The following is a 27,329-nucleotide window of genomic DNA, read 5'->3' on the forward strand; positions in this document are numbered from 1 at the left end:
ACAGCTATGGCAGCTGAATGGCTGTATTCCTCCTGCATCCTATTAGAGGGATTTGTCCCAAGACTTAATTGGCAATTTCACTATTCTTTTTTTGTTCAGCAGTGTTAACGTATTTTTCACTGCCTTTGCTGCGCAGAAGGCACCAGCATAGCAGGGCTGCAAATTAGACCGTAGATGCGTTGCAAATTCCAGGGGTTCATTTTTCACAGAAAGTCAAAACCACTTTTAAGTGCATAAAGCAGCTATCCCACCACACTCTGACAATAAGCCTGCCATACCTTCAGTTAACTTCTGGCACACGGACAGGGACTCAGATCTCTTCCAAGACAGTCAAAGAATAATGAAAAAGCAACTTTGATGCTACCTGAAACCAAACTATTCAAAGCACGTTGCCTGCATTCCTCAGCTGCAGGCACTGAGCCAGGACATGGAGATAATCATTCAGACTGGCAATGGGGGAGGGAGAAAGGAGCTTAAGGACCCGAGAGCTGAACTACTCCGATCAAGAAAATCTAGACAGAATTTAATCTGCAAGGTAGCAATACTGTCGTGCTTCTCCCCCACCCCACTCCCATTAGGTGCATTAGAGAATTAAAATAATCACGGACATGGCGATATTTTTTTTTCCTTTTTTGCTTGTCTCTTTTATCTGTTCCATAGAAAATGAGGATCTATACCAAGCAAAGCATTTCTCTCTCGTCTTGCACTGCTGCTCCAACCATGGCTAACATTCCTTGTTTCAAGAGGGCAAACTGCCCAGCGTAACGCCCAGCCAACAGTGGAACATCCTACATGGGGAAAAATTTCTTCTCATCTTCTCCCAATCATGAACCACGCCCTGCAAGCCTGAGATTTGATAACCATAATTATCTTACTTTTACGTATCTACCAATATAGATACATCAACCCAAGATAAATAAGTTCTTTCAATACTGCAGCATCTGTTCTTTGACCTGATAATCTGCTGCAGCAATGAAGTTTGCACATTGTAGAAAAAATTCTGTAGTGGTTAAAAAAGGCCCCCAGGACACTGAGCTCTTTTTCTCCTTGTGTTATGAAAGCTATCAGGGGAAAGAGGGAGAGCAGCAGCATCTCTATGTCACTACAGCATCCAACAGAAACTTTCTGTGACCTAGCCACTAGAGGAAAAGTTCCTGGAAATTTCTTCGTAATTCTCACTATGGATTCAACTCCACCAATTACCGCAACTTTAAAGTTGTTAACAATAGCTAACATGCCCTGTTCCAGCTATTGTGTCATACAGGTCTGCCCCAAGAAGGTCTACAAGGCAAAAGCAGGAGCAGTCCCTGCAGGCCTTAATAAACTTTCTGAAGTTGGAGAGCCAACAGACTGGAGAACAGTGTATTTGTGGCCTTACCTACCCTACGGCCCTTTGGGAAGGAGTGTCAGCAGAATCTGTGTTCTGCTTCCTTTCCAACTTCCAGCAAAGATGGCCTTAAAAGTGGGTTGTGCACTATATAAATCACTACTTCATGGAAGAAGCCCAACCCAAGCGGCATATATTCTGGCCTTCAGCTTTTGCCTCCTTGTATGTAGGGTCCAACAAAGAATCCCCTGTACAGGCTTTGTCTTCTAGGGCTCTTTAGGCACTAGAAGACTTGACATTAGGAAACATTTCTTCACAGAGAGGGTGGTCAAACACTAGAACAGGCTTCCTAAGGAGGTGGTCAATGCTCCATCCCTGTCAGTGTTTAAGAGGCATTTAGACAATGCCCTTAATAACATGCTTTAACTTTTGGTCAGCCCTGAAGTGGTCAGGTACTTGGACTAGATGATCGTTGTAGGTCCCTTCCAACTGAAATAGTCTATTCTAGTCTATTCTAAGAAGGAAGTCACTCTGAATTGTTCTCCCCCAGTGCTCAGTAAAGTTGAGCAATGAAGAATGGTGAAACTGTAGAAAAGGATTTGCATTCGTAGGATGGAAAGGCAGAACAAAACACCCCAAAAAGCAGTTCCAAAGAATATCTTGGGAACTGCAACTGCAAGACTAAAACATCTTCTCCATGGTTGACTGCAATGGCAGCACAGACAGTAATGAGGGCATCTTCAGTATGTTTGCTTTTAAGAGCACAGTATGTGCCAACAGCACAAAGGAGTATAAAAAGAGTAGAAAAGAAATAACAGCTCAGTGTGCCCTGGTTTCCATGCAGAGAGTTATGTACTCATTTAGAACCTAACACGCAGTCTGTTTATACCCTAAATGCATACGTAATACAAACAAAATGCATTTAAAGAACACCAAAAACACATAAAATGAGAATTTTGGAGAGTGTCTTACCTTTGACCCAATAAGTGTGTACAGCCATTGGATGGTTTCGTTATGATTTATTACTCCATTCATGCCATCAACATAGAGCATAATCTGGCCCAAAGCTATTGTAAAGAAAAGAGATAAAATATAATCAGACCTGGTGAATGCCTTTTATAATCCTAAGCATTGCTGGCAATTTTCTATAAGCAGGGTTTTCCAGAGATGTGGGGAGCTCAACTAACGAGATATATTGGGCAAGATTGTGCTGGACAAAATCCTGGGCAAGCGCAGTAACTTTACTGACTTCATCTGGATGATATGAGTGTGAATTTCATCCACGGACAAGCACAAGAACTTGTTCCTTCCTAGAAGATGCCACATTTTATTGCCCCAAACTCTGCAAACACACTGCTTACTGTCACAACGGTTCTATCAGCTACAATGCTTTACATCTTGTGAGCCAAGACTTTTACCATTTGTAAATGTTGCACCATATAATGTTTGGAATTAGTATATTTGGATTAAGTTGACTGTTTCAGTGAATTCCAATATATGGAATTAAAGCGAGGCAATTAACACCAATAAGGACAGCAAATATTCACCGTTGCACAGTGCTCTCTTGCAAATGAGTTTTGCATTTTAGTGAGAAAATACAACAAACAAAGCATGGTTAACAAAGAAGCATCTTTATTCATTTATTCTGAAGCATTTACAACATTTCAAAACATCCTAGTAAAATATTTCGTAACAGTAATTCTATAGTTTGCAATCCTGATAATATGAGACTTTCTAGAGACAAGAGCTATTAAATCTTTTCTGACTGATAAGGACAGACATTTTTTGTAAGGATTATGAAAAGTGGATTAGCAAAATTCATCTATCATCTTCAAAAGTTTCCACTGTTAGATCTTCTGCTTTATAGCAGGAGATCAAAGCACAGTGGGATGAAAAAGAAATCACTGATGTAACACCTTTCAGCACAGCCTGCTGGCATAACAACTCAATTATCTAACGCGCAACCTGATGAGCCCCTAGCACCCCGCTTTATGGGGGGAAAAAAGGAAAAAAAACCACAGGGTGAGGAAAATCACGACGCTATTCATCTTCCAAACACATTCCAAATGTTTGCTAACTTTTGCACAGGTTGTGCACAGTGTAGCATCGTTTTCCTTGAGGGCAGATTTTTGAAGACAGGAATGTTAGGCAAGCACTAAAGTACCCCTATAGCTAAGCAGCTTTCATTTTTACATTGTCTCATCCTTTTTCCTTTGCTCTAGTTGGTTGACTTACAGTTAAAAAAACTTGAGGTACTAATTTTAGGTACTTAGACTCCTTATCTAATCTGTTACACCAAAGCCAGAAGCAAAATCACCCTACACTGTCAGTGAAGACGGAGAAAAAGTGAGCAAGAGGGCTTCGGCAAGGAGGTAACTCGTATCTCAGGCAGGCTGCGTTGCCGCTGGGGTATGCCCATCTCTCTCTGCTCCTGCTCTCCCAGAAGCAATCATTCACCACCCTCTGAAGACGTGCTTCTCAGGTGAATAACATTAGGTGGGAGGGACACAGGCCCAAGTGTTAAGGTAAAAGGAAAGATGTAAGCCAGTCAGCGAAGAGAGATAAGAATTGTACTGACTGAATAAATGGCTGCTTTGTAGCATTTCCTTGCAGGTAGAGGAAAGAGGAGAACCCTGCTATCCCAGTGGTAATCAAAGTTCTTAATTCTTGTTTTTACTTCCTTTCAATGCTTAAAAGATTTGGCCCTTGATCAGGATGAGATCCACTCATGATAAGGTCACCAACACCCCCCCACCCCCCCTTTTTTTTTTTCTTGCAAATTCTTTGGTTGGGGGTGAAGGGATTTAATTTGAATTTGAAACAAATGTGAAACAAATTTTACTCTTAGTGTATGCTTTCCAAATTAATACAGAAATCAAAGACAGCAAGAAGTCTGCTTTTAAAGGGAAAACATACACACAATACAAAATTAATCCACTGCTTATACTTAAGACCAGTTAGACTGGATGCATAAGTGAGATCTGGGATGCATTACTCCTCAGCCTCTTAGACGTGACTTTTCAGAAAAACAATAGGTTAAGGCAAATTAGTAGACCTTAGAAAGAAGCCACAAAAAAGTTTCAGGGATTCCCGACAATTTTAATTTGCTACCACTAATCTCGCCCTTCCAAACCCTCCCACCACCTTTTTTTTGTCATAATCAATGCTATCCCAAGCATACTGCATCTTTCCAGCAACAAAATGGGTCTTTTGGATACAGCTGAAAAATTAGTAACACATGAAAAAAAACCACTACTGCTGCCACTTGAGCAAGTGGGCAATAAGTTTCACGGGACAAAGGCTTGGAAAGAATGCCATGCAATGGCCAAGACAAAAGACAGGTTTGCTACAGAGTCATGCTGTCCACATAAAAGTCATTACTCCAGTATCTGCCACACATCAAGTTAGCTGCTGGCAGACCTTGGCGTGGAGCTTCACATTGCTATTTCCTGTCTTCAGGGGTCAGACAAATGAAAGCAAGACAGGATAGGCAGGACTGAGGAGAAATCAGCTTTCATTATGAGCAAGAATAACTTAGGGAGAATCTGTATGTACTTTGTATAAAGCTGATGCCATATAAACTCTTAGGAAAAGAAGTCCACAAGAAGACCTAAAAGAAGGAGAATGTTGGTTTTCATACCATGTCAAGTGCCTGTGCTGAGGAAGAAAAGGTAACACCCAGTAACCACACAACACAGTGGCAAAATGGAAGAGGCCACCAAAATCACTAGTGTAGGAGCAGGCTGGTGGACTGGAGGTTCTCGGGCTCTCCCAGGGCTTGGGTTTGGCTGAGTAGGGCACACCTGTTTTGCGCTAGAGACAGAGTGGCCGCAGAGCACTCTGCACCATTTTATATTCTTTGCAGCTTTTTTACCCAACTGATAGCCTACCTCCTGGCCCATGATCATAGTCTGCTGAAATGGCTGCAGCCACACTGCAAACTACGTGCGGCCACCATCTTGCACGTGCATGTTTGCATGCACGCACACCCATCACCAACACGCAGGGCCTCGCCAAGAAACGGCACGCTGATTTGCAAGGCAATCTGAGGTTGTTTGGAAGGCCAACCTAGTCCAAAATCATTTAAGTTCACATTTGTACGTGCCTTCAACCGAACTCCTTTTTTTCACTGAAAAACAAGGAGGCTATTTAATCCATTTAATCCCATCTCTCAGCTAACTGGAATTCTTTTTGGAAGTATATCAACAACCTACTTGCATTAGGAAAGTTTGCTATTGTGCAACAGGGGGCTGGGAGAGGGGGGTTTAAATATGGAGCAGACTTAATCTGGAATTTCTTTGTTTCCACTACCCTTGTCAAACCCTTAATCTTATGTGAAAGTAGTGTCTGACTTTACCCATAGCTATTTTCAAGTGGAAAATTGCTGGATTTCTTAGGAAAGGCTTAGGCTAGAAAAGGACAGACCAGCCAGAAACTTCATAGATTTCTGCGAAATAAGAGATTTAAGAAAGCCTCTAAAAACTTGCCAGTATTGGCACTGTTACTCTCCCGGGATCTTTCCTATATAAAGTTAACAGAACCAAAGGGGAAAAACTCTAGCACAAATCATCATCATGAAGAACACCACTTTAAGTAAAAGTCTATTCTTCCCAGCCAGAGTGTCAAAAGTGTCAAAGCTGTTTCTTGCCCACACACCTGCTTCTCTAATCTGTTCTATCTGCTTCGTATTTTACCACAAGACTAACTTAGAGAAAACAGCACTGAATGAGCAGAAACACTATTTTCTTACAGTTTCCTGTGAGTCAAAACGCCATTCACCACATCAAGAATTATAGCAGGGATGCATCTTGTGATTGCATTTGTTTCCATCAAAATAAGCAAACGCACAAGGTGAAGCAGGCCAGAGCCAGACCCTGTTGCCACAGGTTTCAGCTCCCGAGGAAGCTTCTGGCCCAAGTTCATCAGGCACTTCATAACCAGCAGCCGTGGTGCACGTGACACGTTGTATACAGCAACGGGCAAGTGCGAATGATGGACAGAACTGTGGTCAAACTAGTGGGGAAGAACCAGCTGCTGAAAGTCATCTTCCTCATCGCTAGTTAAAATCTTACCATCATCAATGAGGAACTGAGGGTCTGTGTGATTACCTTCATTCCATTCGAAAATAGATTACTAGCTTACGTACGCTATCCTGGGCACTGAAAAGGCATACTCCATCAAAGTAAACGTCTCAATCAAGAACAAAATTTCAATATCTGTCTAGTGAGGGATCCCAAGAGGGGGATAATACAGTTATCTAGTATTCTATTACAAAGCACTAGGTGATAATTCTGAAGAAAAAAAACCCCTACCTCAAACTTCTTTCCCTGTGTTTCCTCACTAAAGAGAGGCAAGAGCTCAGCTACCAAGTGGGACTGCCCTGAACACAAAATCTCCAGCTCCGCTCAGCCCCGACACGCTGGATGTCGGGAGCTTCTACGTTTGCTTCTAGCACATTCCCACCGACAGTGCTTGCACGCACACCCTCAGGGAAGAGCTTATCATCTCCATCAATATCCAAGGATATTGGATAGTGTTTTCCCTGATGAGAAATCATTATTAAATACAACATTTTTACCATCCAGCTACTTGAAAATTAAGAAAATCGCAGCAGAGCTCCTTGCTTCTAAGAGGTGACATCAGATAAAATAGATGACCTGGTCTCTCCACTGTTTCTGAAAATGATCTTACAAAGCAGCACTGTGCCAAACCGTATGACTCACACTCATTCCACAGGGCTAGAACCAGCTAAAATTTTTAGGTTTGGGGTTTTGTTTGTTTTGCTTTTTCCTCTGTTACTATTCATATGGGTTGGTTTTAGCTTCAGTGCAAAATCTGCTGTTTATACACCTATTTCCATTTCTTCACTCCTGTTGAAGATATCTGTCATGTCATCTAGGAAGACAAAAACAATCTTATTCCTAGCCACCAGTGCATGAGTATTTTGTTTCTTATCAAAGATTCTTTAAATCCCAACTCTTTTCTTAATCTTGTCTTTTTACTCTGTTCATTTGTTCTTTCCATTATCACACACATCATGGTTGAAACATGCTAAGAAATGAATTTTCAGAACTCCCACATTAACCATGTACTGAACTTGTATTAACCAAGAACTGAACTTTCTCACAAAAAAACACATCACAGAACTGATGTTATAAACTATAACTGCAAAGACAGTTCTGTACAGATGTAAATGTATTACATTGTTAATGTAAATCAGAAGTTATTATGCTAGCTGACACTATTTAAAATCTAGCTTTTCATGTTATGCAGTACTTTAATAGCTCATAAGTTTTTGGAAACTTCTGCATGCTAGTTTCAGACCTAAAGTATTATTCAAAGTTCAGATCTTTTGCAGGGACAAAGGGTTTCTAGATCAAACTTAATCTTCATTTTTTTTCCATCTACTTTAATGGCAAAATATACAAAGATGCAATAAAACTCATCTGTTTTTTAATGCTGAAAATGAGCGACAAAAGTGACGACCAGAATTTTCCCCTGGCTTACAGGCTCAAGGGAAGCTGCCGTCCAGAGGTCACCCCTGGGCAAAGCCAAACAAACCAGGAATGCTGGACACGCCACTCTTCTGTGCAATCAACACGGCTTTCTGCAGCATGCTCGGACCCTGCAACGTACACTGCTGGCTGTGGTTATAACCAAGTGGGTTGAACACGGCATGCTGTAGCTTGCCCTTAAAAGCACATCTTATTTAAAAATCAAGGTCAGGCTCACCAAGAAACAAAAATCCTTTCTTTACTTGGCAGCTAGAAACGTGCCTTTGCCGTTATTTTCATTCTAAAGAGACAGCACAAGTGTATTTTGACACTTATTATTTCAATCAGTCCATTAAAACTCCATGCTTAACACTATGTTCTTAAACGGCACAGCCTAGCAATAGTTTCCACTCTCCACAAAAGCCCACAGGAAATATTGGAGGAGATTTATGTCTCTGATGTTCCTGGCACAATATAGAGACTTTTAGATCTGTGTTGTTATTATTATTATTCAGTTCTACCTAATTGTCCGTCTTTAACAGTAACCTTAGTTTTGGGGAACCGCAGGGACCGCTAGCAAAGAAACGCTCTTTCATTGCTGATTACTACATGAAAACAGGCTGCCAACTCCAGACTCGGAGCACACCTTAATCAACCAAGAGTTTGGGAAAACGTGTCAAAGTTTTGAAGCCTCGATGGTATTTATGGTCATTTGTGCTGCAGGTACTCAGAAATGATCCACAAAGAACATAGACAAACCTTTTTGGTCCTTGGAAACCGACTGTTGATAACGCCTCGTCAATAAAGCAGGCGTAGGAACCACAGAGGATTTACAAGCCTAATTATTCACTTTGAAAGCAGGTTGTGACTGTGGTTTGGGGATGGGGATTCGACGGGGGCGGGGCGTAGCAGGTCCCCTCCCCTTCTTTTTTTCAGGGAAAAGTACCTGTGTGGTCAGTGCCTCCATAGCTCCCTGTTCTGGGGCTCCTTAACTAGAAGGGCTCTAGTTACCATTTCAACCTCAAAAATGCAGGCATCTCCTCTCCCTAAAGCCTACTTCCCAATGGTTCCCAGTGTCCCCGAGGTTCAAGCGAAGAGAAATGCAGCCCTTCCCCAAGGGATGGCCAACACATGGCGAGCCCAGGATCACAGAAAGCTCTTACAGAGGAATTTCCTCTGCTACCCTTTTCCTCTGGTATTTCTCTCTTTAAAAAACAGCACGCGGCGAGGTCAAAGGACATAAGGCAGCTTTAATCAGTTCAAGTGTTTTAGCAAAAGCTGGTCCTTTATACGTATCACACAAGACCTGTGGCAGTGCACAAGCCCCACTGTAGCCAAAGGAGCACATCAGAATTGCACCTCTTCCAATATTTCTTTTGTGATATTTCTTACAATTTACCTGGTTGCAAAGAAAGAATAGACTCTCACTTTGCCAGCAGTTAACCTGCTGAATGCCTTTTTATATGAACTGAAATCTAGCTTATGTATTTATGTATATGCATTATAAAAGCTTTGCATGATTAGTCATAATTGTTTTAATCATTACTTTATGTTGCAGCCCTCATGTTTTAAATGCACTATATTCCAGCATGCTTTACAAGATTAATAACACTTAACAATGTACAATAAGCTGGGTAAAGTTTATATAGTAAAAGGTAAAACCATTTCCTCCTTAAAAAGAAATAAGTAATTAAAAAATGAGCAAGTCTACTCCAGAATGAGATCACTGTTTTGCAAGTTGACTAAAAGCATGAAAGTAGGAAGAAAAAAAAAAAGGAAAGAAAGGACAAAAAAAGGAAAGAAAGGACAAAAAAAGGAAAGAAAGGACAAAAAAAAGGAAAAAGAATTAATGAAAGAAAGGACAAAAAAGGAAAAAGAATTAAAGGGAAGAAGGAATTATTAAGGGAAGAAGGAATTATTAAGGGAAGAAGGAATTATTAAGGGAAGAAAGACAGGAGAAGGGGAAAAGAAAAAAGAAAACAGAAAATAAAAGGTTAACTAGATGATTTTAAAAGATGACCATTCATCCTCAGTGCTTCATGAAGCAAAACTCCTGTGGAAAAAGAGACTGTGTGGTAGCCCTGAATTAAGATGACATGTTATAATGTATGCATATATAGAGCTGAACTAAGGCAGCTGCTTCTTAACTGAATCAATATAGGCTGTAATACTGAATAATGTTCTTTCAACATGTGTATGAAGTTACATGTTTTTCTTAAGAATTTAGATTTCTACAGTTTTAAAGGATTTTCTAAGGAGACTTTCACACTGGCCCACAGAACTTCATTTCTCAAGGAGCAGGTCACGATGGCAAGATTGCCACAGAGATTTTCTTGTGAGGTGAGGTATTCTGCAAAAGCATCATGCCAGTGCAGGACATTACCCATGGAAATACTAAAGAATTAACTCCAACGGGCTTACACCCAACTGCCAGCTATGACTTCTTGCACTGAGTACCAACGCTGCAGCAAATGAGAAATAGTTTGGCTTTAGGGCAGAAATTAAGACCTGTTTTTAAGGATTAGGTATCTCTTCTCATCTCCAATAAAATAGTTCACCCACTGATTTCAAAGACTCATCTTTAAATGTGTGTTAAACTTTTTATAATGGAATTATCATGCTTAGGCATATCCAAGCGCTTTACAACAGCAGTAAAACTGAATCAGAGGATCACAGGTTGGATGCGGTCGGATGGCACCTCCAGAGACTGCCTAGTCCAACCCCCTGCTCAAACCAGGGAAATCCAGAGCAGGTTGTTTAGGACTCTGTCCCGTTGGGTGTTGAATATATCTCCAGGGTGGAAACGGCACAACTTTGTCTCTGGGGAACCTGTGCAAGTGCTCAGTCACCCTCACAGTTTTTTTGGTTTGTTTTTTAAGTTTAAATTGAATTTCCTGTATTTCAGCTAGTGCCCATGTCTTGCCTCTTGTCCTTTCATTATGCACCACTGAAGTCTGGCTGTGTCTTCTTTACTCCGTTCAATCATGTATTTAGTCCCTCCCATAATATTTAAATTGAATTAAAGTGAATTTAAATCGAAGATTAATCCATAGTCAAGAAACAATAACTACACTGAGCTAGAAGCCAGAAAAGAAAATTTACCTTAAATTTATGATTAAACTAGGGAAACTTAGCAAGACTACCAAGTTAAAACGCAATACCTTAGCCCTTCTATTTGGGAGCCAATTTGAGTAATTTAGTGTGGCAATGTGCTAGATGTGATGGATTTCAAGGCCCTTCCCTCTCCATTAATCATCATGAACATAAGCCTTCTGTCTGTGTAAACAATACTAATCCTGACTTTGAAGGTACAAACAGGGAAACACAAACCAACCTTTGCAGAGTGGAAAAGATAATTTCTGCAGCTCCCTTTCTTAACTCCTCAGACACCTATTTACCCTGCACAAAGAAAGGTCCTGCAGGTGCTAGCTGTCTTTTATCAATCATTATCAATTACATACAGCACATCAGTTTGGAATTCCAATATCTCCTTTACACGCCAAAAAGCTAAGCCTTGAGAATGAACTCAGCATTCGGACTAGGAAACACTGTAGAGTCAGACATGAGTTCAGAAGAAAATGCAATTGAGATTCAGTCTTAGCAAAACCAGCTTATTTTAACTGTCAGGCTCTGTGTGCCTTTGCACCTGGGGCAGAGAAAACTCTGAAGGAATACATGAAACAATATTTTTTTCTATTATATGCCAATAGGATCTTCGTTGACTGCAGTCAGGCACTTTTGAGGTGATCATGAAAAAGAGCACGCTGTTTTGGGGTTCCTGCCCTACGTGGAAAGTAAAGAGAATCAAGGGGTAACACAGATGGGCTGTTTAACACATGGACTAACACTAGAGCAGAAAAACAACACCCAGTAGAGTAAGAGTGTTCACATACCGAGCACTTTTAGTCATCAACAGTATTTCTTGTTAGTACAACAGTAAATCTTCTGGGATGAAACCTGTCAGTTTTGAAGTGAACAAATGATAGATTCTCACTGACTGCTTTATTTTTTTTTTTTCTGTTTTTCTTGCAAAAAAGGCCACATTTCCTAATATTTACATTTTTCCTAAACAAAAAGGAAGATTCTTGGGAAGCAAAAACAGGAAGCACAAGAACACTCAGCATTATTGTATAATAAGAGGAATAAAAAAAAAAAAAAAAAAAAGAGAAATTCTTATGCCAGTTGAAACTTCACACATCGCTCAACCCCATAGACTTCAGGACAGTCTTTGTAAAGCACAAACATTGATCAATGATCTTTTGTTGTCCTGTAGTAACATGTTGTTACTATCATGAGTGCTAATACTTCCCAGGATTGCAGTCCTTTGTTTTTTAAGCTCAACTTCCTTCTCCAAGGTGTTACACTGGGCAAGTCAACATTGGCCCAATTTAGCATCCTGAAATAACGGCATTGCAATTGGTAAACTAGACTTTGGCAGGGAGGCTTACAGAGAGTCAAAACGATTTCAGTGGGCATGTAAAGTTTCTTCTGCTACTCAAAACCCAAAACCCAGCCTCCAAAATTTATATATTGTGGCATATTCTCAATAAGCGTGGACTTCTACAAATAATACACATGATATTCTTGAAGAATAGAATACCAAAAAAGAAAGATGAATGACAGTCCATGAAAATAGTAATCCTACCATCAGTGTTTCACATCACTTCCCACAGAGGGTTTTGCAGGAAACAAAGTGTGCTGCCAAAAGTGACACTTTGGTAGCCTTCCAATTTTCAGTAAAATTCAAACACTGTTTATTCTAGCTGGTAGCGTAAGGTGTGCTTGGGGAATACCATGGAAGAGCTACACTGAAAACAAAAAAGACAAGTACATTTCTCCAGCTACATTCTTTCTATATTAAGCTGGTTTTTAATTCCCATATAGTGTCTTCACCTGGCAATGTATTCCAGTGTTCCCTCTTCTCCCAAAATAAGGGACTGCATATGAAAAAGTCTCACAATAAAAGAAGAAACATTATTTTAAGAAGTACTGCAAGACACCTCAAGTAGGTATCACTTCTAACATTTCTCAATACTTGTTGCTAAAGCAACAACAGCTACAGGGTTTTAGACAAGCCTGGAAGTTCCTACAAAGGGATGCATTAGCTCTCTTCATCTCAATGGACAGAAATGCAACAAGTGAACAGACAGCACAGAAGTACTAAGATCATTTTGGGGACATTTGAGTAGTGTTTGAAATGCTAGTGGCAAAAAGGTAAAAAAAATCTTTGCTTTTTAACTTTTTTTTTTCAATATAAACTTAAGATTTCTTCCATGCTTTTGTCATCTTGAAACCAACTGATTTAAAGGTCACTGTAGAGGAGCACAGAAAGTCACGTTTTTCCTGTCTACCTATGTTCCAAACCATTCAAAATCATTGATTTCCTCCCCTGCTCAGGAAGGACTGACTCAAGAGCAGCAATCAGTAGGACAAATAAGAATTCACTATGCTTTAAGTTCAGCAACTATATTAAAGTAGTTCTTAAGTGAAGTGGGAGAAGAAAGTGTGTCTGTTTAAAGCAAAGACAAGACTGGAAGTCTCGCAGTGTCCCAGCCTCCTCACCATAGTGCGTTGGCTACAGAAGATTCAAATCAAACAGCCTGAAAATAAAAGCTGATTGAATCAAGATCTCTGTGTCTTTGTCTATTGAGGGATGCATCCCAACATCAAGTGATTTTATGAAAAAATGCATCTGTCACTTTTTATTCATTGAGTCACCTTAAAAAACAACAATCCTTCTAATTTTCTTCATCATAATTACACCATGACAGATGTTGAACCTGAATTCCTGGTATACTTTTCAGATCTTTATTGCTCTTCAGCATGCTCAGCCTGTCTCTAATGTTTCGGATAGACTCCACCCTGCAGTAATGTGCGTGCCATTAAAGAATTCACTTTCATCTCCTGAATTTATGCTTGTTAGGGCAAATTAATCAAAGAATCTATTCTTTAAGTACTGGCTAAACAAAGCCAAAGTCAGCACTAGAAAGCAAACTGATATAACACTTCATTAAATTTGCTTTTTATTCTTTTCAAGTATGTCTGCTGCTATGTGAAATTTAGGGTTATACAGTCTCCTTTCAAATCTCACAGTAAAGAATGTGCTCAAGTCACAAGTTCATATCTCCCATTTGAAGTGGACTTCCCATGAGAAAAAGGTGCAGGGAAGAGACATCATTACCAATCCCTTTAAGTACAGAGCTCACACTCTTCCAAAATATTGATTGAAAATACTGTTTTGTGTCTCTGTTCATTCATCTCAGATAATGAGCAAAGATTCCTTCCAAATTAACTGTAATTCTCTTCTAATCCCTCTATTCTTTTTTTCCCCTTCAGCACGGTGACATTGAGAACTCCTCTGACTATTGAATCCCATCTTATTACAGCAGTTCTTAAAGAGAAACATAGCGAAATCATCTTCATCACTGTCATGCTCGGACTTTTCTCCTCTGTGACTGAATTTAGATAGGTGAATAGCTAAGCAGAATGCACACCAATCCCATTTTTTCCCCCTCCTCAAAATTCTCAGGCAAAGATACATGTACAAAAATTTATTAAATCCTAATTTCTGATCGACAGAAAGACAGTTTACAGAACCTCTGCTTTTCACTTTATTTCCTTACCATATAAAAAAGTGAATGAAATAGATTCAGAACAAAAGGAAAATATTTGCGGGCGTAAGCTTCATTTGAGCTAAAAACGGGAGGTCTGTCATTGGTGAGTAGTTGTCAACTGTGTGGTGGCAAGGAGGGGCAATCATGTACTGGCTGAACATGAAGATGAAGGTGGTGGTTTTATTCAAGTGTGATGGTCTACATTTCTTATTTACTAGTAACTACGTAAATGAGAAACGCAGTTGAACAATCACATTTTATTTCCAAAAACATTTTGGGGTGATTTTATTCGATTTTGTTGATATTATTACAATCCAGTGACCACGGCATTATTGGTAATCCTCAGTATGAATGAAAGCACGTTTCTACGACTGTATTATTGGTCAGCACCCCATTAACGGGAGTTACACAGGACCAGGATCCCTGGATAACACTAACACTGAAGAAGATGGTACAGAGGCAATTTGGAGGCAACAGCAGTTTAACAGCTCATCGTGTTAGACAGTTCGGAGCAAGGTTGCCAAGGTCTGCTCTGTGAGCAATAACCTCGGGCTCCACATGGAAGCAGCTAAATTACTTCCAGACCCAAACCAGTCCTGTACGTATCACAGACACTTCTGCGCAACCCTCCTTCAGTAAGTGATGTGGACTGAACCCAAACCATCTGTGCATAACCAGCACAGACGACTATGCATCTACGGCATAGTTAGTCCAGGGTTAAGACAAATCCACCATGAGTAATTAACGGTTTCTGGGTACTTGGAAAGAAGTTAAAAGAACATTAGGTGTACAAAATCCAAGCACTTGAAATTTGAGAAACGACAGAATTAAGATTCCTGTAGAAAACTTCATTCAGCCTACTTTGTGCACAAACAGAACTACGTCTAAATCAATTTCAAGAAACATTATTTTGGAGCTTTGGAGTACTACCTCATTCAAAGCCAGTGCTGGAAAATGCTGTCTAAAAAGCACTTTCTCAGTGTGTGGTCCTAGGAATTTTTTAGTGCAAACCTCCTGTGAAGACAGAATATTCCATTTCCTGCAGGGCTTTCTATGATGTCCATCAATATACTGAGTGCTTCACAGGTCTGAATACATTTTCTGCATAGCACACCGATGAGGTAAAGAAACGATTCTGTTCTGTTCTGAAGAGAAGTCAGAGCTTCCAGTAGCTCTGGACGTCACACCTGAGACACCCGACAATCTGATTTTTGAGAATACCTTTTGATATAACAGTACTTCAAGCATCTGCAGAAGAGCTGCAACCGAGTTTAGGTTCAGCTCTGTGCAGTATGGTAGCCCCCCAGAAAACAACCAATACACATGAACAGGGAACATAATGATACTTTTCTTACAAGTTGAATTGAAATTACTTTGCCTAGCAAGTGCACTACATACTAATACTATGGCAGAGGTTCATTTAAAACCTCTCTCCCCTCCACGTCAGGAACCTCAAAATGAGTAACACCACCATCCTTTTTTCCCCCTGAACTTTGAGGACTGGCAGCCTTATTTACGGTGTCTGGAAAACCTGGGTTCACAGGTTTACCTTTTTTTTTTGTTTTTTGAGCTGGTATGCTTGTTTCAATTAAAAAAAAAAAGGGGGGCAGTGTGTTAAAAAAATCCCACATCACATCATGCCCAAGTGGAATGAAACTGCTAGATTCATCACACTGTTTTTTTGCCATTTAACAGAATAAATACTTCCCCATTAACTGTTTACACACCGTAAAGCAAAACAACAAACAAATCTACAAACCATCTCTGGTTTATAGTAGAAGTCACATTGTCAGAAATTGGTTCACCAGACATGATTTAAAAAGTTCAGGCCATCATTGCAACAATACTTGCAGTTTGAAGAAGCAAGAGTTATTTCAGATAGACAATATTTTGAGCTGATGCATCCAGAGGCAATTCGCAGATCAAAGCGTTTTGATATCCCTGAGCTACTTACGGTGTTCCACAGAGCACCACCCATCGACCATCCTGCGCGGCTTTGTCCTCCTCCGATCTATTTTCCATTTTTGCGACAACTCCTCTTTATCCCTGTTTCCTCAATAGCAGCATTGATAAAATGTCACCAAGCTCCAAAACTTTCTCATCACCCTATCGAACTCTTACAGAACGAAGAGCGTCCTGCGGCTCTTCACACCAAACTCTGGCAAGGGAAGATTATGAGATGGGGAGGGACAACAGACCTCCGATCTGCTCCGGGCCACTGTCCCTCCAGGCTGCTGCTCCTACAGCCTCCCAGTTGCCCTGGAAGGGCATTTTTAGCTCCAAGCACCTGTTCAACAAACATCTCACCTTTTTTGGGGGCTAGTATCCTTATGTCTGGGAGAATGCTGTAAGCAGCAGTTGCTAACCCTTCAATCATCATTGCCATCCAGAACAACTTCTGCTTGTAAAATGAAAGGCTGTCAAACAAAATGGGGTAAATTATTTATTTGTGTCCACATAAAACTAAACTATGAAGTGGGTGTATGCTGTCTTCAGTGGAAAGAGTCTTTGCTCTTCGCAAAATTATTACTACAATCTCTCAGGCTGTTAAATTTGTTTCATAGTTGTAACTGGGAATTCATTTTCACTAATCTCATCCTTTCTGATTACTCGAGGCAGAAGGGTAGTCTTTTACTTTTCATACAGTACAAATAAGGGAAAAGTTAAAAATTAACTAAAATATCTGAGTTGCTTTATTGGTGAAGAAAATAAAGTGGAACTGAAATATACTCATTTTGATTCACTGCTCGATCCAAATAAATTTATGTTAGCACAAAGTGCAAAAGCAACAGAAAAGCCTGAAAGCCAGTAATTCACATCTTGCGGTCAAACAGCAGAAAAAAATAAATGTAAACAGTAGTTATCAGTTAAATAAGGACAGCTGCTTGCTACCGTGTAAAAAAAATCTCAGAGCTTTACAAAATCAACACTGCAGTACTATAGCTGACTTAAACCTGTAAAAAATTATTTCAGAACCATTGCATAATAAATGTTACTAAATTGTTTTATATCTTCCTGAGAAAGTCTCGAGACACGAAAATACTGCTCTGTGTGAACATCGGAGAACTCCATTTTTGCACATCAGCTTACAAGCGAGCTTCTAATGTGGTTACATAAATGAGTTGCCTAAAATGCATCCAATCCACATGACTTTACAAAAAGAAATAAAATATGACGTGGTGAGAGAAAGAATCAACATTGCTGGTACAGGCATTAAAAAAATAAAGTCTATTCTTTCCCGCATTCCTTAATCTCATTTCAAGTTTAACATACAGAAAGGCTCGGAGCCAGAATGCTTATCCAAACTACATAAATCTCTAGACAAATTCTCCAGACTATACAGCCCTGTCCCCACAAAACCTTCCAATTCTTCCTAATGCTGCTTTTCAGCAGGAAAGGCTAGTAGAGAGAGATCTTTTCCCACCAAATCCTCAATCAATCTTTTCCTACCACATCTTCCCTTAGAAGAAGGACTCTCCTTCCTTGCAACGTGTTTATTAAATGAAATGGGAGTGGAAACCAGCCCTCAAACCTGCAATGAACCCTACAGCAACAAGGTACCCCACATTGCTGCTGCAGCCGCCTCTGAGAAAGACTCAATTAATTCCCTTATTCCCTTCCTGAATTCCTGAGCGGGGTCAGAGGGAGGGAACAGCATTTACCATCATGCAACCTATTTCAGGCAGCTGGTCCAGCTTATAATGTAAACATGGTAACACCTTGGGAAGGTCACTCAGAGGAATAGTAGCATTAGCAAAGCAATTAATTTTGGGTTGACCACATACATACTGCCCTTTTGCTTTACTTTCCTCCCTTCCTTCCCCCACCTTGCAGAAGGAAACACAAGGAAGAGTTTTTACTTGTTCTCTGAACAGAAATTTTCAGAAGGTGAGAGATGGGATTTTCTTGAACACCAAGAATGTCTTCTTTTTTTGGGATGATTTCCAGCATGATATTTTATTTATCTGTTGCCAAAAGAAACACTTTATAGTTTTCTCACTAGTCAAAGGGCTTTAAGAACATGCTTGAAGGAAATGATCCAACTAACAAAACAAGCAAAACCTTTCCATGCACTTCACATGCTCATGAAAAGTGGCCGCTTCACAGAAAGAGCACCTGTAGAGCTAACTGTTCAACTTGAGGTGTGTTTACCATCTCCTTAAAAATCCTTATTCATAAATGCACATGGAAAAGTTGCGGATCCTCTACATCTTTCTATCTTCTGACCGCTAAAAAGTGAACTTCAAGGAAAAGGGAAAAAAATGACATGTTTAAACTCATGAGATTCAATAGTCACCTTTCACTTCTTTGAGGGTTTAATTACCTGACATTTCATAAAGCTGGAGAGTAAAACGTAAAACAGATACATAGCAAGGTACTGGAGTCCCAGGTGGATTTCCAAGGTCACACCAAGCTTGCCTGCCCTCAGAGCCCTCGACAACTACAAAGCTGAAATTAGATATTGCTGCATTTACCTCCCCTGTCTTCTTTCATCACCTTTTTTCTTAAATCTAGACTGCCAACTTTAACAAGCCTTCCGTATAGAGCATACACCGTACACATTCCTCATCTAATTTACATGAAGACTATAAAATGTATAGAATAAAGAACTCGAAGGCTTATTTTATTCTCTGTGTGAACATTTTATTCTCTCTGTGAATATTTTATTCCCTGTGTGACAGGCTGTCATGGTGCTTTCCTCTTGCACCTTTTCTACCACGTGTTCCCTTGCACAACCAGTCACAAACACTCTGGATCCAGCAAGGCCAGTCAGGACCTATGCAAAAAATTGGGCCTTCCAAATAGGACAGTATTTTCCTTTTAGCTTTCCAAACCCACCTACATTAGCACCTACAATTATGATTATGCAAATAAATTTCAGAGAGCTAGAAGATTAGGAAATCTCCAAATGCAGATTAAATGCATTACTGCAGTGTAACTTACTTCTTCCAGGTCATTTCTACAGTCCAGCAATGTTTTTTTTTCTCCTTGCATCTTGCACTAACACATATTTGGTTTTGGGTATGTTTGTGCGCATATTTTTGCTTATAAATATACATCATGTATACAGATGTGTATCTGCAGATAAACATATCTAACTATAGGTATCTGCATTTACACATCCCTCTCAAAATTCAAGTCTTACAGTATCATAAAAAACCCATGGCCACTTCATGATAAATGCTTTCATGTGTGTATAATTAGTTTAAAAAAGGATTGCTGTTTATTTGTACAAGATCTTTCAAATCATGTTTTCAAAGCCCAGACCTTCACAGTGGTTTCAGAATTCTATTTTTACAACAAAATGCATGCTACAAACAACAGATGATGTCGCCTTGTTTAAGGTCCAAGATAATGATGTATGTGGAAAGAAAAGTTTATGTTTCACACCACTTTCATCACTGATTCCTACTAGAATATCATTTCAGTGGCTTCAGAGAGAGATTCCAGAAAGTTCAAGCAAATTTGATTTCTAAACCTAGCCTTTCCCCACCAATCTAGAAATATCTTCCCCTTTTTTTCTTCCCACTTCAATAAAGTTTATCAAAGGTAAATTTTAAATTACTGTTTATGACAACTTACTAGTATTTAGTGAAAGAACAATGTTTCTGCTGCTTTCATTTTCAGAGTTTCAATGCAAGGCATCTTTATAGCTTGAATTTTGAAGAGGAAGAAGTCAATCCAATCAACGTCACACCTAATGTTGTCACTCTTACAAAATAAACAAAAGTGGAACTTCCACAAGAAGTTTCTGAAGCCAAATGAAGAAATATGAACACGTGAGCAACACCTGTGATTTCCTACTTTAAGTAAGCCTAAATGATGCATTTTACCACACAACTCTTTCTGTAAGCAGGAAGAACACAGTCTGCAATGATCTCGTAAGAAGCAGAAGGAATGATATGCATAATTGAAGAGCAGAACAACCAAAGAAAAAAAGAGATACCGGAAATCTGAGTATTTCCACTGGTAATAGGTACATACGTACAGAGAGAAGAGAGAATCTATAGAAGATTATATCAATTCAGGAGCATGTTTGATTCTACTTGCTAAAGTAAACATCTGATTAATGGATTAATCATTATGGAATCAACAGCGAGCAGAAAACTGAAGTAATAATGCACATCATCTCCCTGTTCCCAACTTCTTCTGAGTGACTTAGAGAATAGCTATTAAAAGCCATAAAGGCAATGTCGAAAGTGTAAACAATATGAGTTCAGTGCTTCCTAATAAGTTGAAGTACCTTCTTGTTAAATTTTATTTTCAGGAAAGAGAATTATAGCAGCAGAACTATATAGCCAACCTAATTTACATAAATCACGACAGTCTCTGTTAGTATAGCAGAAAACAGATTTCCTGCTGAAGGGGGACAGGCCTTTCCTTTGGACAATTTCCAGGAGTTATTAGCTTATGGCCACTTCTCCCGCTCGACCACACATATCAGGGAAGCAGGTTCTTCCACAGAAAGTCACAGTCAGGGTCCTAAATTACCTTTTTCCTTCCACGAGACAGAAGCTTCATCGATGAAGGACACAAATTAAGTAGAACACCAGAGGAGGCAATCATTACCAGAAACCTCGCCAAAGTACATGCAAATAAATTTCACTGGCAGCACTGATAAAAAGGGCACCGCCACACCCTCACAGGCCTGGTAAGGATGCCCTGGTGTTTTGAGATCAACACTATAATGAAAAAATCCCTATCTACATTAATTTCAGAAAACAGCTTCGCAAAGACCAGCCCTCTTCTACTTGTTGGTTCTACTAATGAAAGGGACAATCTAGTTAATTAAGGCTGATTTTCACTTAAGTACCCTGATCAGATGCCACTTGAGTCTGTTGTTAATGTCCCAACGTGAGCTATCAAGTGATGATTGCTTGTTGCAGGCTACCTGCCTTATTAGAGCTCAATGCTGGAAAGCAGGATTATGTGTACGTGACCTGTCTCACTGGAAGGAGGAGGCCTGGCAGAACTAAGTGTGACATGAATACAGCACTAATAAAAATAATTTTAATTTCAAGGCAATTTAGTCTGGGGCTTTTGTTTTTAAATGCAATGCAAAAGAATAGTCTGAAGTGCAGTCAGCTGCCATTTCTGTAAGTCACCTTTTGCTTCAGGAAAAAAAAAAAAAGATTGCTAGAGTAAGAGCTTTAGTTTGAGACCTAAGATACAGTCATTCTGACACAGAGAATGCCAGTCATCCACATAACCTTGGAGAAACAGTCCACAACTCTCCAGCTAGTACAGCACTAGTTACACCATGCTCTGAAAAAACCTCACACCGCAAAAAGGCAGGAACTGATGGACCCTCCACCATATCGGCTATTCTCATGGGACAACAAAACCTCTGATTCTTGGGAGGCAAACTGAGCGCAGGTGGAACCTGTCTGAAGGGACAGGATGGGTTAAGCATGGTTATCAGGATGGTGGGAAGGGAACTACATTTGCCTTCTTTCCCAGCCAACATCTGTAATGTGTTAGATTGCTTCACTCTGCTTATATTTTGCATCTCAAACACCTGAGTAAAACTGGATTCAAAGAAAGGGTGTCAATTTTCCTTTATCTTCGGCAATGAGATTCCATTCAAATACTATTGCTCCTGAATAAATTACATAGAAAAGAGTTAAATGGCAAATAACATGGATCCTCACTGTAATCTGTCTCTCATAACACACACTAATAACTTTTGGACTGTTAAATTTTAGTCTGATACAGGAAAGCAATCCTGTAACAGTCTTAATCCTGCTTCATATATGAGTACTTCGAAAAAGGTATATGAATTCCTGTGGATATCTACCCCACCCTCTCTCTGATGAACTCTAATACAAATATTATGCCTATTATGCATTGTGCCATTATTTTGAAAGCATTTACAGGTTCTTTAGCATGTTTTAGAGGAATTCCACACTTTGTTCCCAGCACTTGTCTCTTTAGGTATCAGCTGGCTTTAAGTACCTAAGTCATTATCTGGCTAGTCTCCTAAAGTAAATGAATAAAAATTGGGCTTTGCTCTTCAGGGTTCTCTTGAGAAGTCTGTTTCTATCAATTACCCAGTGGCCCTAAGGAAATCAGCTTCTTCATTTAGCTAAGTTAGGTGTGTAATGTTGAATAGTGTGAATACTTCATCTCTCCTTTTTTCCAAAAAAGATAAGAAAAACATTAACTTAGATTTTCTCCCTTTCTCTACTCAGTCTCTAATAGAACCACTGGCATATGAGAAATGATTCAAGAAATGTAGTGATAAGCATGTACACCCATAGTATAAGCACTTCCCTGAGGCAGCAGAATAGTAGGGTAGTCAAACAGTCACAGTTTGTTGCTTCCCTGTGCTAAAAAAGCCAGGTTGGTTCAGGATGTTGCAACAAAATGAAGAGGCAAGGCTGAAAGGGTGGCAGTTATTACTGGAGATGCATTCAAGCAGTAGCAACCACCTGCTGCTCCCCTCCATCTCTTCTGGAGCAGCAGCAAATAGAGCTCTCCAGGTCACTTCCCAGCTCTCTCCAACTCAGCCCTCCCCAGCAGAAAGGGCCCTGGTGCTTCTGCCCTCAAGCAGCATAATCCAATTCCAAACACAATGGGGAGAAGCCTCACTGCTTCTTCAAGAAAACACCGTGAGTATATAATTTTGCCCACAAACTTGAAAAAAAAAAATGGTAAATATAATAGCACAAGATTTTACAGGTGGTCATATTGAAACAGCTGGGAGTCAAAACTGCCGTGCATAAGATCAACCCACAGGCCAGTAACTGCAAGAAGAAAATAAAGTTCCTTCAGGCCAGTCACAGGAGCAAGAATCTCACTCACACTTTGAAAAAGCCAACACCATCACTGGAAGATGATGGCCCTCTCCTGCTCAAGGGAGCTGCTTACCCTTGTACTGCTGCAGCTGTTTATACATGCCCATGAATAACTGGATCAAGAACTGAAAGCAGTCCAACTGACCCACCAAAAATCGGTAACCAGTGAATTTAACCCAGACCAGCTCCACATTCCACACCAATGCAGTGGATGGTGTGGGATATGGGAACAAACAGCAATAGTGCAGGAGGTCAGGGAGGGACTGGCATTTTGTTCTGTTTTTTTGGAACAGGAAAGTAATGCTTTCCCTAACTTCTTCCAGCTAGAGTAGAGGCAGCAGAAGCTATCTTTTCACTGACAGACATACATAATACCATACTGTTGCAAAATGATGCCAAAGGAAAGCTTGAACCCTGTCACAGTGGAAATACTGCTTTGTGAGAGAAAAGCTGTCTTTACAGTTTTGATTTGCTGCATCTTTTCTGCCGGCAGTAACAGTGATGTAAAGAAGATGTGAATCATCAAGGAGAAGACATGAAAAATTGAAATTTTCTTTTCTTTGACTGAAAGCTCTCTGAATTTCATTTTGACTGGAAAAATAAGACAAAAAAGAGATCATTTCCAAAAATGTAGCATGCAATGTTCTTCATTAGCAGCAAGAAGAACATAGATTTAAGATTCTTTCAAGTTGTTAGAGCATATAAAAAAGTTCTCAAATGCAATGTGGTTTTTGTTGAGAACACAAAAGTTGGGGGAAGAGTAGAAATGCCAAAAACCCCCACTATATTCAGAGAAACCAAAGTCCTACGTATTCTATATGAAGTATATAGCAAGACACCTATTGGCATTTCATGACGTACAGTAATGTGTTTGTGGTTCTCACAGGATAACCTAATAATTAGGATGTTTTAATCTTAAAACTTTTTTAAAAAAACTTAAGAATAAACACAAAAGAACATTACCGAAAAATGAGCGCTTCAGCTAAAGTAGTGCTGCATTACTCTAACTATTTTTAATGAACTTTTCCAAAGATTTCATTTACATAAAAAAAGCTCTTGTGTTTCAAGGGAATGATCATGGTGCCTTTGAAATGAAAAATGCCCAGTAAATGTCAATACAACCAAGACAGATCTTTTGGTACTGCAGGAAAAACAAAGCTTATTTTTTCAATATTAACATAATTTTCAGGATGACTGTGATTTTGTTTGCTAGAACATTACCACATGATGGGCAAATAACTATGAAAAAGACTCCTACGTTTTTTTATTATTTAAGAGTTCTGGACCCAATTTGTGTGCTTCACACACATGTCAAGAGTTAACTCCTATTTGTGTCAGTAGGATAAACAAAAGCACAATCAAGTCCATCAGGTCTTAACCTAGTTTGAAATAAAACTTCGCAAATTCTTGCTGGTAAGAACAATCCCGGTTTACAACATTTAGACAGAACTGTGCCCACTGGGTCATGATGCACACACACCATGCCTGTATGCAGCAGCAGCAGCTGTTCCAAGGGACATCTGCAGTCGGAAGGAACGGCATTCCTAGCACCATCACCTGATAAGGAGCAGTTCCTGTAACTCCACAGCAATCGGTTTAACTACAGCCTCAGGTCTGGAGTGATGTCATTAGCTGAGAGTCTCCTCCAAGCTTCTTGGTCTTTTGACTGCATACAGTATGTTTTATTTCTAATAACTCAATGTTATTTAAGCTTGTCTTACAACTTCAAAAGCCTTGGTGTTCGCTGTGCTCTCCCTCAGTTTTGCAGGCAAAAAACTGCTGCTGGGAATGCACGCTGAATCAATGTATTCCTGAACATCTGGACAATGCACTGATATATAGATAAGAAAATAAAAAAAAATTAACTTTATTTATAGAATTCAAACTGTAAATTGAATTATTCCAGTAAATGCAAATAATATGACATGGGAGTGAAAGAAAAACCAGCAACCTAGCTATAAATAAGTTTCCCAGGAACTTACTTTCACGCAAATTCATACGTATGTTTAATTCAAAGGCCAACATCATCATTGCCATGCCTCTCCATAGTCTTGGGGAGAAATAACATTTTCAGGCACCCTGCCAGAGCCCACGCACTCATTACAGTGCTGAAGCTGTGCTCAAATATGGATCATTCCCCCTGGATCTGCTGTTACTTGGTGCATGGCTCTTCACTATGCCATGCATAGAGGACAGAACAGCCATAACATTCCTCTGATTCTGAGGACAGAACATGTGTTGCCATATTCACATTGACCACATGCCAAGAAATTACAGACTCCTAAGAATAACTATTAGTTCTTCCTCAGGTATCTTCAGCATGGGTAGCATTGTACATTTCAGTATCCTTATAGTATAACAGGAATAAGAACCATCAGTCTCTCAAGTTAGCGCTGTTTTCTTGACCCAGATATATCACCTTTTTCTTTTCTTTGTACCTGGTCTTGTCTGAAGCAAGCAGATGATAACTGCCATTAGTGAAACATTTTAGGATAGGAAAAAAAACAAAACAAAACAAAAACCCAAACCAAACTAATAAACCAAAAAAACCAACCTATTTTTTTGCCACAACCTTTGCAAAGGCATGCAAAGTTAGAAACAACAGCCATCTATTGGTAACCACAGCCAAACAGCAGCCTGAATACTCTGGTTGCAATAAAGCAATATATTCAGATACACGTCTGGAAGAAGTATGTCAATGCTCCAGCTACAAGTTAGCTCACACGAAGTTCTAAAACTGCTTGAAGACAAGGCTGCTTAAGATCACAGCATCGCTGCATTCAAATGAAATATAATATAACGAGTACGGGCCATGACTTCTTGAAATTCATTCAACACAAAAAAGCATTAGAAAGGGTTTTCTTGGCACAAAGCGAGACATGCTCTGAAAGAGGACTCCATGAACACCTGCAGTGCTTTCTCAAAGTTTCAGGCAGAGGTAGTTTTCTTTATCCATCAGAGAGCATTTTAAGGGCCTTGAATAGCTCTGGACCAAACACAATTGCACGAGAGGACTGAATCTGGAATGCCTGTGAGAAAGAACTTAGAAGGGCTTATCTATTTTACGTGCAATTAATAATTGCTGATTTGGCACCAACTGTGCAGGCTTCTAAGATCTTTTCCAACACCGTTGTTGAGCTCCAAGCCTTGCGCAGCCTGTCGCTGAGCCGCCTCTGTCCATGGTACTCGGCCAACCACCCCTGGGCTGACGCGGGCCACGGCGCGCGCTGACTTGGGCTCCAGGTGGCACATCCAACCACACAGCTGTTGCATCAGGCTTGGAAGGACATGCGCTATAGTTCTGTTGGCCAAAAGCTGGCTTTGCTGGAATGGATTAGTGAATAGGACTCTGTCTTGCTTTCCTGATTTTGGAAAGCTCAAGTCTTTCTACTCAGGCCTTTGTTCAACTGAGGCAACAAGGCTAAAACCCCTTGAAATGACAATTCTGCCACTCATGAATGCTAGCCATGGAAATCAACTAAGTCCATCCTTTGAAAATACAGGGCTCTTAGGTGTCATTCAGATCCATTGGAATCAAGTACAGAACACGAGCCTTTTTCCAACTGAGTCCTGTGGGACTCCTATCCTGATCAGCCTGGCAGTCCCAAGCATGCCAGGACGGTTATATGTAGGTAGTCATAGAAGATCCAGTTCTCTAAGTTTATAGGTTGTTCAAATGTCCTTCCCAACTTGTTCTTTTTAGAATCAGCATGGCTAAAAGGTATGTATTACACAGGGGTGGTTGTTTGTATAGTACATGTCCTATGGGTATAAAACATTACAAAGCTAGCTCCTAATCTTAGGTTCTTTCATGTATTCTATTTCATACTTGTCTATAGAGGAAAGGTATATTCACAGTACGTAACTTCAGACACCAAATATGAGATCCCAGTCTTCCTGAGATACCCCTAAAATCAGAGAGAAAGTCTTGCTTTTTTACTACGTGATTCAAGGAACCATTACACCCACTAAACAAATAACGGTGCCTTGGCTGTTTATTACAAGCATTGACTATGCCTATCAACTACAGCAATAAGCATGTCACATCACCAGGATTCCCAAAGCCTGAAAATGTGAAGTCTGTATGTTTACCCTC

The 27,329-nt window shown here is 39.9% G+C and overlaps 1 protein-coding gene across 3 annotated transcripts in view; it reads right to left on the minus strand.

The window, feature by feature from the left end:
• FHOD3 (formin homology 2 domain containing 3) overlaps positions 1 to 27,329 on the minus strand; it is a gene marked incomplete at both ends in the record, with an annotated part of 399,092 nt that overhangs the window by 156,017 nt on the left and 215,746 nt on the right. For all 3 annotated transcript variants that reach the window (XM_082304478.1, XM_082304477.1, XM_082304476.1), the window contains one exon: positions 2,300 to 2,394. In XM_082304478.1, the coding sequence (XP_082160604.1) occupies positions 2,300 to 2,394 (95 nt within the window). The remainder of the gene's footprint in view (positions 1 to 2,299; positions 2,395 to 27,329) is intronic.

Source organism: Platalea leucorodia (assembly GCF_965183815.1).
Source record: "Platalea leucorodia genome assembly, chromosome: 1".
In the NCBI taxonomy this organism is placed as follows: Eukaryota; Metazoa; Chordata; class Aves; order Pelecaniformes; family Threskiornithidae; genus Platalea; species Platalea leucorodia.